General features: G+C 44.0%; 1 protein-coding gene across 2 annotated transcripts in view; it reads right to left on the bottom strand.

Moving 5' to 3' along the window:
- LOC128752463 (neural cell adhesion molecule 2-like) overlaps window positions 1-12,218 on the bottom strand; it is a 215,979-nt gene that overhangs the window by 36,165 nt on the left and 167,596 nt on the right. For both annotated transcript variants that reach the window (XM_053853691.1, XM_053853690.1), the window contains exon 6: window positions 6,191-6,308. In XM_053853691.1, coding sequence (XP_053709666.1) covers window positions 6,191-6,308 — 118 coding nt within the window. The remainder of the gene's footprint in view (window positions 1-6,190; window positions 6,309-12,218) is intronic.

Genomic DNA, 12,218 nt, shown 5'->3' with positions numbered 1-12,218 from the left:
GAAACCTCAGCTGCACATCAGGTTTCACGCCTGTCTACCCTCAATCGTGATTCCACCTCCTACTTTAAATCATTAGAAAACATAACTAAACAAACAACAAGCAAAAAAAGGGTGATTTCCAGACGATAGAGTGCACTGAAATATGAGCCGAACCCATTCAATTTAAGAAGGGAAACAGGTCTTGTTCATTGGTGCAGTTTGCGCCATAGAAAGGCCAGTGGTGCACCCGTCTTAAAAATGCACCAGGATCACTTCTAAACTAGTTTGGAAAATGGGCTCCAGCATGGAGACTGACTCATGAACAAACTCAGCCATGTATGAACTTGTATCATGAACTCCTCACATCTTTTTTATTGACTTTAAATACGCTGTTTTTGCCATTGTGTCCACAGTTCCAACACCACAGCCGGTCTCAGCTGCTGCTTTTCGTCTCCGGTCCTCCATGAGATCGGCTCTGTTGGCAGAGCTGTGGATATGCGGGCGAAAACAATGGTGGCTTTAAGGTCAATGGAACGTGATTTCATCACTTTAATGTGATGAGGCTCAGTATTTTGGTAGAATAACACTCTTCACTCTCTAAAAATCCATATATTAGCCACGTTGCTGGACACCGCAGCATTTAGACCGTGAGAAAAAAGTCGAGACTTACGGTTCATTTGGTTGGAAAAAGAGGCTCCATTTCATTGTTTTGAGAATATTTTAGCAGCGCTAAATATCTTTAAGCAACATGATAAATTTGGTTGAATGAATAGTGAGGTATTACTATTCAGCTCTGGAGTATGATCTGACACAAACCTTTATTGAAATAAAAAAAGAAACCCAAAAGAATTGATGCGCTCTGAAGACATTTTTATTAGACTCCATCAGGGTGAAATCATCTTCTCGCTCAGAGACCCCTATTTAACCTTCAAGAAACTGAATCCCAAAGTGGCAAAGCACACACTAAACCACGTCTATGAATATGTTTAGAAACTTCTTATCTTACAATATCACCCCCGGCCTGTGTGGATTTGACTTTGGAGAGATTCAAATTCTGCTCAGCCGCTCATAAATAATGTTACAGTCAGATGCCGGCGCAGGAGAAGAATAAAAAATGTTAAGTACAGGAGGAATGAAAAAAAGAGGAGCAGGAGAGTTTGAATCCTCAGTGTGGCAGAAGAGGAAGAGAGCAAGATGAGCCGCTCAGATGAATGTCACGCTGACTGAGCGCTGACAGGGGGTCCATTATACATCATTCGCTGGTTCCCAAGTTCATGCTGACAGGAAATACATAGGAGGGGGAGCAGTGACAGCGACAGAGGAGATAAGTTGTGATTGCTGTTTATACTGAGGTTGACTCCTCTCTGGTGATTTACCCCAGTGCTGTGGTCACTGACTCACATGCTGGACTCATCAGATGGAAGATGGTGGTGAATTAAACACAACACAAACACTAAAAAAAACGGTTCTCACGTCCATGTTAAGTGATAATATCACTTGCAAAAATCAATAGACCATAAACAGCTTCTGTTTTACTGCACATACTACTAATAATAATAACAACAACATTATTTTAATTTCATTTTTGGAATCTTGTCTTCAATTGTCTTACATTCCACATTCCAATTCCAAAGGTGGTGACACTTTAAATGTGAATTAAAATACAAAGTACTGGTTTGTGACTTCATGTGGACGCGGCTGCACGATGCTGACTTGATCCCTGGCCTCTGGTCCAGGACTGCCTCCAAGTCTCGGTCATAAAGTCTCAGTGTCCGATTTAAATGCGATACCTGTTACCTGTACCTGGGACTCGTGTCTGTGACTTGGACTCCAGTCGCACTGAAGTGGCACCTCACTGGCTTGAGATTGTCTGGGACTCAATGGCAAATGACTCTAGACTCGGACTAGTGGTTTGTGGCTTGTGCGCTATGTTCTGCTTGGCATTTGTCCATTTTGATACAATAACCAACAATAGCTACGGCATTGGCCGCTGCAGTTCCCTTCATTTGGTGACGGCAACTAGACTTGACTTGACATGGACTCGAGACCAAAGACTTCAGATGTGACTTGGGGTCATGAGTGAAGACTAGAAAATTGACATGGACTTGAGGCTTAACTTGGACTTGACTGAAGACGAGAGACTCATGATCAAAGGCATGTGATTTGAATTGGACTCCTCCCTGACTCAGACTTGTGACCAAAGATTTGAGGCTTAACTTGGACTCGTGGCGAAGACTTGAGATTAGACATGGACTTGAGAAGACTTGTCCATTTTCTTTCAGATCAATCGAATGACGCACAGGCAGCCAGTGCATCAGGCGGGGAAAAACTTCAGCCGACAGTTTCCACTGTAGCCATTAGCACCGCCGTTAGCTTCTCTCGTTCATCCATCCTCATCCCTGTCTTCCTCCCTCATCCTCTGTCATCCATCCTTCATCAATCAATCCCTCTCTCTCCTCTTCCTCCGCCATCGGCCCTCTCCTTCAATCCACCCCATCAGAGTCCCTGCCTCACACTCTTTCCATCCACCCTGGTTCCTTTTGTCCGTCACTCTCTCTCTCTCTGTCTCTCTCTGTCCATCCTCCTCTCCCTCATTAATCACCCTGTGTCTCTCTCTCCGTTCACCACTCCCTCTGTTTGACCATTCCACCCACGTCTATCTCTCCCTTCTCTCTTGCTCTTTCAAACTCTCTGTCTTGCTGTCCTTCGCTCCTTAATCCTTTCCATTCATACGTCTCTCCCCTGATGTCTCACTGCCCTCCTCCTCTCTCTCCCCACCTGTCCTGTACACAGCACCATTGATCAGTGTTTGACTACTAATATTTACTCTAAACATTTCTCCTCAGGAAGATCAGGCAGAGTGTCGCGGCAGGGTCCACTCCTCATCAAGACTGAGGGGATTTTCACACTGCAGGTTCTGTCTCGGGAGTCCGATCCGCCCCCTGCGCCTCAGGCATGTCCTTTTTTTTCTCCTCAGCTGGTGGCGCTCTGCTCAAAATAGCAGGTTTGTGACCCACGACGAAGCACGTCTGAAGGAAGTCATCATCAGCTCGAACCTATTTACAAACCATTGGCTTGACCTCCTCATTTCTCAGTCACTTCTTAACACTACGAGTCGTCCTCACCTCAGATATGAACTGATGACGGACCTCCACAACGGCTGGAACAGAATGTGGCGTTTCACAGCCAAAACTGAACATGAAGGAGTGTTTCTTTTACAATAATAATAATAATAAAATAGTGGAAACGAGTTGCGTAATACAGACCGTCTTGACTGATCCACGCCACTCGCACAACACGTTGAACAAAGTGAGAGAGATTACTGACGACGGAGAAGATTTGAATCTTTGAAGTTCAGATCCAGACGTCAGAAATGATCAATGAATAGTCTGCTGATCTTCAGAAAAATCTCTTCGTCTTTCCTCTCATCATGCAGACAGCTGCACACATCACAGCAGCTGCAACAGCACAGCAACAGTTCGATCCCAACATTGTTCATTTAAGTGAATCTGTCTGCCCATTAAATCAGATGTTTATCAGTCAAAGGCCAAAACACCCGCACACATAGCAGGTCCCACACTCCCGTTCACCAGCACCAGTCTCCCACAGCTCAATGTCCAAGTTGTTTTTCAACAATGTTGTCCACCCAGACTGCGTTCAGACCCTTTGCTGCCCTGCATTTATCATGTTTGTGTGGAGTCGTGCTGTACAGGTAGTTTCCAGCATCCAGCACTGAGTCGGCTGAGGCGAGAAGCTCACCCACCACTGACAGTTTTCCGAGACAAAGTCCAGCTCTCCAGGCAGGATCAAGTCCATGGCCAAAACCCGACTCACTTGTGTTCACATCACGGACTTGAGACTCTCGAGACAGAGTCCGCAGTGTGAAAAGCTAGTGTGAAAAGACACAAACAGGATGTGTATTGGAGGGAAAATGGATTAAAAACATGCAATAAATTTGCTGGCAACTGGGCAGGTTATAGTCAAATCTGAAGGAGGGTTGAATTTATCAGTGGAAGAAATAGCAGGCAGAAAAGAGTCAGGTCAGAAAAGGTCAGGCAGCTGCTGTGAACAGATAAAGCTGCAAACTTTTCAGGCAAATATGTTGTTATAGAACAGTTTTGCAAACTCATATCAGTATTATAATATTGGCCCAATTACAACACTGAATCTCAAGTGCAGTTGTTTATGCGCCGGAGTAATTAACAACACTAGAAACCAGTGTGAGGTCATCATGATGCGAATTATTCAGACGTTAGCAGCTCTGCTCTCAGCCAAGCTTCATAATGTGAAATTGTTTCTCAGCTGTTTGGCTCAGTTTGATCAGACTACCTCTGTAAATGAGCGTGCAATAGAGCCACCTGCGAGATAATAAAAATTCACAGTAGAGAGTGGAGCGCCAACAAATGGTACTCTATTTTGAGAGGTGGTTTTTGAACAACAATGTTAGATTGGCCAACCTTTCCACGCCTTGCATGCTAACTCTCACAGAATTCAAAACAATCCACGATAACAACAAACGTGAGACAGTGTTTTGAGACATTTTTTTAGCATCAGAAATATATGTCCACTGTTATCTCCAGTGTAAAATCCTTGCATGGTTTGTTGGAATATTCAGATATTTTGTGAGTGAGCAGGAAATGCTAACCATATCTTACCATAATATTACAATTACAAAGGAGACAGAAAGTGAGCGGAGTGTACTCTAGTATACTGCGCAGTCTGTATGTCCCTGGAAATCGACGAGTTGATGTAATATAATGTGTTTTTCAAATGCAAGATCGCTGACAAAACTTTGGCAACCTACTCCACTTTTCTCAGAGGCACCGTAGGAAACCTTGCAGCACAACCCACCACTTCAGTGTCTTATGAACAGCAGCACCGACTTGCTGCCTGTTCAGCTGATGCCCGAACAGTTGCGGTTCAACACAAGTGGAAATGCTTTTGACTCTCCAAGCCAAGTCTCACACGTTTCATCTTTATTTGATCATTTCTTTGTTGTCCATGTATCATGGCAACACTTCAGGGCAAAGTTTGATTCAAAAAGAGAATTAATTTGTTGTGGATTTATTAACTTTAATGCATTTTTGGGATGCGTACGTTGCTAGAAAGACCAATATGAATGTTTTAATTTTTCAACAAATGCAGAAACATTTCTTCTTAAAATTGCTAAAGTATTCAATCATCTAAACATTTACTTTACTTGAAAATCAAGTATAACAATGTATTCTAGACTATTTATGCAATATTCAAAAATAGTGAAAAAAAACAAACAGCTACATTTGATATTCAGTATTTTGGCCAAGTGTGTCATATTTTTCGTACTTGTCGAAAACTTTTTCGTTTCAGTACATCCCCAATAAAGAGTGCAGAAAACACCACCACCAGGCCTCTTTGGAGGCCGTTGTAAACACACACAGCCTGCAAGAAGACACTGCACTCTGGCCATGGTCTCTACCAGTGATGGGTAGATGAAGTTTCATGACACAGTGTTGAAGGGTCAAAGAGGTTTCATGAAACAGTGTCCTCATTCTCAGAGGCCACCAGATGGCACTGTCTGCTGCAAAATGTTTGACTTGAACATCATTCATGAACATGATCATCATGAACATCATTGCTAAAGGAAGTGCGCCATCTAGTGGAAATTAGGACACTGTTTCATAAACACTTTCTCCCCATCACTCATCACCGGCACTCTGGCTGGCGATACCAAGGCATCAGAAGCCGACCAAGTTCCCAACACAGTACACCTTCTATCCATCAACCGTTGAATTGCCCTTTAAATGGTGAGAGCATTTCAAATATTTACCTTCTTCCGAACATGGTTTACTCACTCTGACTTGATGGCACTCAAACTCATTGTCCAGAAACTATAAATAAAAGATGCAGTGTGCAGTGAACAGGCAGCCACAGGGGATTAATGAGGCTGTCTCAGAGCCTTTCACACCAGGATACATCAGTTCTGCTGGACACCTTGGACTTAAGACTTTCAGTGAGGCCATTGTTACTTAAGCAACAAAAGTCCGAGGAGGTATCCTTTCACTATTATTGGCAGCCTGTCAGATCTGGTTGATTTGAAAATGTCATCATCTGCTCGACCCCGGCACTCGTGCTCTGGCATCAGCCTTTGCAGTTGACCGGAGCACTGTTATAGAGAATAACTGTCGCTCCTCTAACAACCCTTCCAGCTGTATATATCTGGAGTGCTAGTTACCTGTGCCACGTGACCAGAGGTTCCGGCGATCCCGAGGTGATGCAGGTGAACGTGACAGACTCCTGGTAGTCGGCCGTGGCATTGAAGGACGGCTGGGACACGGACAAGACTGGAGGCACTGTGGAGACAGAAATGAAGGATTCCTTCAACAAAACTCGCCTTGCTGAATTAGAGTTTCTAAGCCAGCTACCATCTGTTAAAACTAACAGGAATGTTTCAAAAATAGTAAAGTAGTTGAACTATTTAAAAAATTTTTTTTAAAGGAAAGCAAACCAAACGTAGTCTAGTGGAAATAAGCCTGGGAGGATATTCAATATTTACCCGCTGGTTAGGTGCTGATTCGATTTATAATGCAATGGTGATTTATTCATTTAAACATAAATTCATTTAAACACAAAACGCACTTCACTGTCTCCCACAGACATTTGGTCAAAGTGTTGACCGCGGTTGCATTTGTGCTTTTATAAAGAGTATTATTCACTCTGAATCAATATACAAAGCAGTTGATGTGCAATAGCACACATAGAACAGGTTCTGACAATAATATTTGGGGGGCTAAATTGGTTCAGTGACTGAGAGCCTGCGTTATCACAGACCATTGCACAGTGTTGTGGTTCTGGTTTTATTATTTATGCTGCGGGGCGAGACGAGATGAGCAAGATGTCAGCACAATCCGTCAAGAGCTCAACAATCCATTGCTGCTTGTATTCAATATTCTACATCATCCGGAAGGAAATGTGCAAATCAAAAATTAAAAAAAAAAATCGGCACGTAATTACACAGTGTAAGGTTCTAGTTCGCAGGGGACAAATCCCAGCAGTTCACAGTTCACATAAGGTGTGGAGCTCAGTTACCAGGGGGGAGCTCACGTGGAGCTGCTGCTCCGTCACGTCAGAAGGAGTCAGTCTGTTTTGGATGCCTCCTGGACGCTTCACTGGAGAGGTGTTCTGGGCATGTCCCACTGAGAGGAGATCCCGGCGAATACCATGGTAAGCTGGAGGGACTGTCTTTCTGGACTGTCCTGGGAACGCTTTGGCATCCCAGCTGGAGGAAGTGGATTGGGAAGTTTGGGCATATCTGCTCTGAATGCTGCCCCTGCGACCTGACTGTGGATGAAGCGGTAGAAAATGGACGGATCATGCTTGATAAAATATCCTATAGACCACATTGGCTTGTACTCAACAACACGTCTTGTGTATTCAGAATGAACTCCAAACGTCCGACTGGTCTCAAGTGATTGGAAATACTCAGATGAAAACACACACAGCAAAGGAAGCGCAACACGTTGGTTACAAGTGGAGACTTCTAATCATGAGAAAAAAAAATCAATGTGTTGTTGTCTGGGGGGAAGTCAGGTCTGTAATCTTGTCCACGCCGAGCGGCTCGGGACAGTCTCCGATAGGTTGAGCATGTAGGGAGCAGCTCAGGAGTGTTTACCTCTATAGTCTGCTGATGAAGAGGCAGAGCAGAGGTGAAAATGAGTGCAATTATTCATCCGGAGTCATCGGATCAATGGTATCGACGGGTGACCCAGCCAGTCTGTTTGGATATTTTCTGCATTCAGATGAAATTACATGGCTTTGTTTTGCCTTCACAAACCATTTAGCTGAGTTCATTTGTGTTCTCCATGCCAATGAAATGGGACATGATCATCAGATATGATAATGAGCAAAGTAGCTGGCGGGTCACGCCACCAAATATGGTCACGAGCGAAGTTGATGGCAAAGTGGACCCGCATCACACGACCAAATATGATAATGAGCAAAGTGGGTGGCGGGTCATGTGACCAAATATGGTCGTGAGCAAAGTGGGCGGTGAAGTGGGCAGCACATCACGTGACCAAATGTGGTAATGCTTCCTGTGCGAATGACATTACCGCGTCATTAGCGTGGCAATTCTAAGGAACATAGTCGGGAGAGCCACAGGCAGCAGAGAGAGACTGGAGCTTGAGTTCAGCAGTTCAATTGAGCTCACTTCTAATACTAATTCTCAGTACAGAAGGAGTCAAACAAGACAGGTAACAAAGAACAAAAGACCTAATAAAACAACAGAGTCCAACAAACAAGTGTACATACAGTGTCCATGAGAACGTAACAAATCCAGGGAAACAAGGAAAGTCCACAGGATTGGGGGAAGAGGAAGCAGGTTATCAGGCACAGAGAGAACATGTGACAAACTGATGCCAATTGTCTTCTGACCGGTGTTGAAATGTTGAAAGGGGCTGATTGCGGCATTAGCTTCAGGTGTGTGTGTGGCGGGAAAGAGACCCCCAATCCTGGAAGAGAGGCGGAGAGAGAGGGGGGAGCAGGAAGCAGTCCAAACCAAAATGACAGATTGAGGGGGGTTCGTGACAGCAATGACTATAATGATGATGAAGATGCTATCTGGGTGGCGTGGCTTTGTTCTCAAGTGGTGGTGCAAACTCAGCAAACATAGTCCTTGTTGGATGGAGGCCCAAAATGCACCAGCCACAGCCACCGCCATGTGACGCAGCCACTCAGTTGAACAAGATACAGAGCAGGCCTGAACGATGGTTTTCTTTTCAAATCGACAACGCCATGTGATAGAACGTGTTTTTCAAATACAAAAATGTGTCGCAGACGTGAAGCAAGCCCTGCACTTCAGCAGTGACAGCACCGATACCCTGGCTCACTACCAAGTCGGCTGGCGACCGAACAGCAGTCGACATTATTTTGACTCTCCGACCGATCTCAGACACTTTCTTTCCATTTGATCACTTCTTTGTTGTCCACGGTGTGCAGCATCAAAGCGCAGCTGGCTCCGACTGTCATCATGGTGATGCAAAGTGTGATTTACTGAATGCCACTTTTGCGCAACGCTGCCCCCCACAATATGAGGACGTGTCTGCACTTGCAGTTAAGGGGTGTCCTGTTTCACACTTGGTATCCAGGTCGACGACTGAGGGTTAAAGGAGGAATTGGAATTCACCCGAACATAATCCCTTTTGACATGGGTGGACCTTAAAGTCGGGAGACCTCGTGAGGAGCCTTTGTCATGATCCTGCTTATCTGCCTTTTATGTGTCTGGTTGGCCTGGATGGAGGCTACCTGAGTGACCCGAGTGGCGGCTGAACCCCCCGACCCAGAACAAGCCGCCAGACCAACATATTTCATGACAATGTTGGCTCCTGATTTCTCACTGAATCCCATGTACGTCTTCTGACGACAGCTTTTCGTCCTCCTTTTATTTCCACCGTGTGTGAGTCTCCAGCTGTGCCCCGCCTCCGGGCTTGTGATTTGGAACTTTCCTAGTTTGTTTCCTTTAGTTTGAAGCTGACTATGTATTGGATTTACCTGGCCTTTGTGGATTATTACTGACCTGTGGTGGTGCTTTTGCTTCTGCATCTGGGCCGTCCTCCACACCGATACATCACAGCCTTTGGGAGGGAGACCCAGAACAGGCCAAGGCACGGGGAGCTGGCTTGGCTCCGCCTCAGATGGAGGTTCCGAGGCGGAGTAAATCTGGGCTTCTAAGCTTTGAATGGTGACCCCAGTGAACTAATAACAAGATTAATAAATTAAAATAACACCACTGCAGTCGAATAAATGTGATGGAAAGTCGCTCTGACTTTTACTTTCCTCCGATATTTGTCCACTTGCGATGACACTACAAACATCATTTAAATCAACCCTTGCCACCAAATAATGAGATACAAAAAAAGCCCTACGAGGATTCAGCTGAGAACCAAGGCAGACATGTTTGATATGCAGCAACAGTTGCTTGTTAAAATCTGTCCTCCATCTGATTCTGATCTCATCTAGGGGCCACTCAGTCCGCAGAGATTCTTCGGAAAAAACAAACAAACAAAAAAAATACCATACAGAATGCTCATTAGAATTTTGTTCTCAAACAACTCAAGGTCAACACGTTGGATAACTGATGAATAATTTAATCATTTTGTTTTTTAAATGGGCATCCAATTAATTTACTGAAGGCTTTTTCTTGAAAAAACATCACTGACGCCAACAGTGTGCAAAAGTGTATTCATATTCATTGATAGCAGGAGTCATTGTCGTTGTGTGTTGGCTGTTATTTCCACGTCTAATGAAGGCACCGTATTGTTGCATATTTCACACACATGCCACCAAAGATCCATGACAACAAGCGCAGAACCTATCATGCATGTCTCCATTGACCAACCAGAGCCATGTCAAACAGGAACGACCCAACGACTGGTGCTTTTGGTTGGTGGAAACACCAACATATCATATACTGACAATGGGAAAGTGGACTATCCTGATGCAGAAGGCTGCTTTCAGCGTTCCATGTTGACGCAATAGGTTTTCAATAGACGCACATGTTCTGCGCGTCACGTAAGAGAAGATGGAGTTAGGTAAGCCATGGGATGGCCCTCCTTCCAGTCCATGTTTAACAACATGTCAAGTGCTATTTAAAGCCCCACAAATGGCCCTGTGGTTTCACTCACTGTGACTCTCCGATGGCACCGTCGGTAAGGAGGAGAGCCACTTAAGGGCGTCAGTACAGGGTGTGAAAGTCCACTTTCCCAATGCCAATATACTACAGCATGATAGTGAGGATGGGTTGGAAACACTCCGAATATTAATAAACAGGAAACTCTCCACTCGGTGACAACTTGCTGTGTGGCCGCCTCAGTCGGTCGGACAGACTGCCTTGCCAAATGAGTTACATGTGGCAGTTGCTCTCATTCTCTGGTCAACAGGGAAGCGAGACGGATTAGTCAACAGGTCAATATCAGCGGAGAGGAGGCAGCGTCAGGTTTCATTTGAGTTCAGAGTTACAATCCACAAAAATTGTTGAGAAAAGACTCATGAAAGAAAAAAAAGGGACCCAGTAGAGAAAGCCAGGTTGCAGCCCAAAGGTCACTTCACACCATGGTCCCTACAAAGGCTTTTTGATTATTCTCTCAGCAAAAACATTGATCTGTCTTCGGCCCATTTGAGGTGCCATATGAAGTCCGGAAAGTGAAAGGAGAGTGTCAACCAAGTTCCGATTTTTCACCGATTACACTGACTGAGCAGCAGCAATGACTCCGATATCTCTCGCCAACACTCGCAACCTTCACTCGAGAGAGCCAAAACAGAGAAAAGTATACTGTGCTTTATTGCACCATTCATTATTCATTGAATTGTAAATGTAACTTATTTATCACTGTGTCGTTGAAAATAAAGACCAAAATGATTTGTTCCACTTCTCCTAAAGCTATTTATAGTTATATTGAAATTTTAAACTGTATTAGATTTTTTAAATGGGCAATGCTCACTTTATTATGCTTATATTATTTCTTAATAAAATTAATAAAATATATTGAAAGAATACCATGTAATAAAGTGCGTATATATCTTTATATTTTGTTTTACCTGAAGGTCTGTAACCAAGACATTCACACATCAAAATAACGACCAGTATTTGGGAATTAAATGTATAAAAACAGGCAATAATATATAATCAAATAACGTAGGTGATGGTTAGTCTCCTTTTCTTTATTTTCTCAATTCTTTTTGTCCTTGTTTTGACGATTGTTTTCTTCTTTCCTTCGGCCCATTCCTCCTTCATCGCAGTCTAAAATGGGAACATTTTATTATCCAGCCTTGGCTTACAATGCTTCACTCCCAGTGTCACACATCCATGTGGCTTTTCATTTCGGATGTGACAGAAAAATACAGTTCATTTATCCATACAACGCCTGTCCTGGTAAGTGATGGCCATTTACTTTTGCTGCTCTCTTGAGTATTAGTGAGCAAAACAGCTGATGTGACCCAGTTCCTACTGAGCCGACTGCTCAGGAATTTATTGGGAAAGTTAGCTGTTTAAATGAATCCTCATCGAAAGAGTGAAACACTCTTAAAATGCATACGATGCGTACATAAGACTGTCAGCGAAGGCCAGCTTGGTTTAGCCGAGACAACATTACTGTGCTTGCTGTGTGGGGCGACATGGTTCAGCACAGAGTGGGATTTGGGGTTCATTGGTTGATGTATTCAACTGTGCAGCAGCAACACAGTTCTCTGATTTCTCTTTCAGTTTA

The sequence above is a fragment of the Synchiropus splendidus genome, chromosome 1 (genome assembly GCF_027744825.2).
Source record: "Synchiropus splendidus isolate RoL2022-P1 chromosome 1, RoL_Sspl_1.0, whole genome shotgun sequence".
Taxonomy (NCBI): domain Eukaryota; kingdom Metazoa; phylum Chordata; class Actinopteri; order Syngnathiformes; family Callionymidae; genus Synchiropus; species Synchiropus splendidus.
Note: the sequence above shows the minus strand (reverse complement) of the source record. Positions and strands in the feature narration are given on the sequence as shown.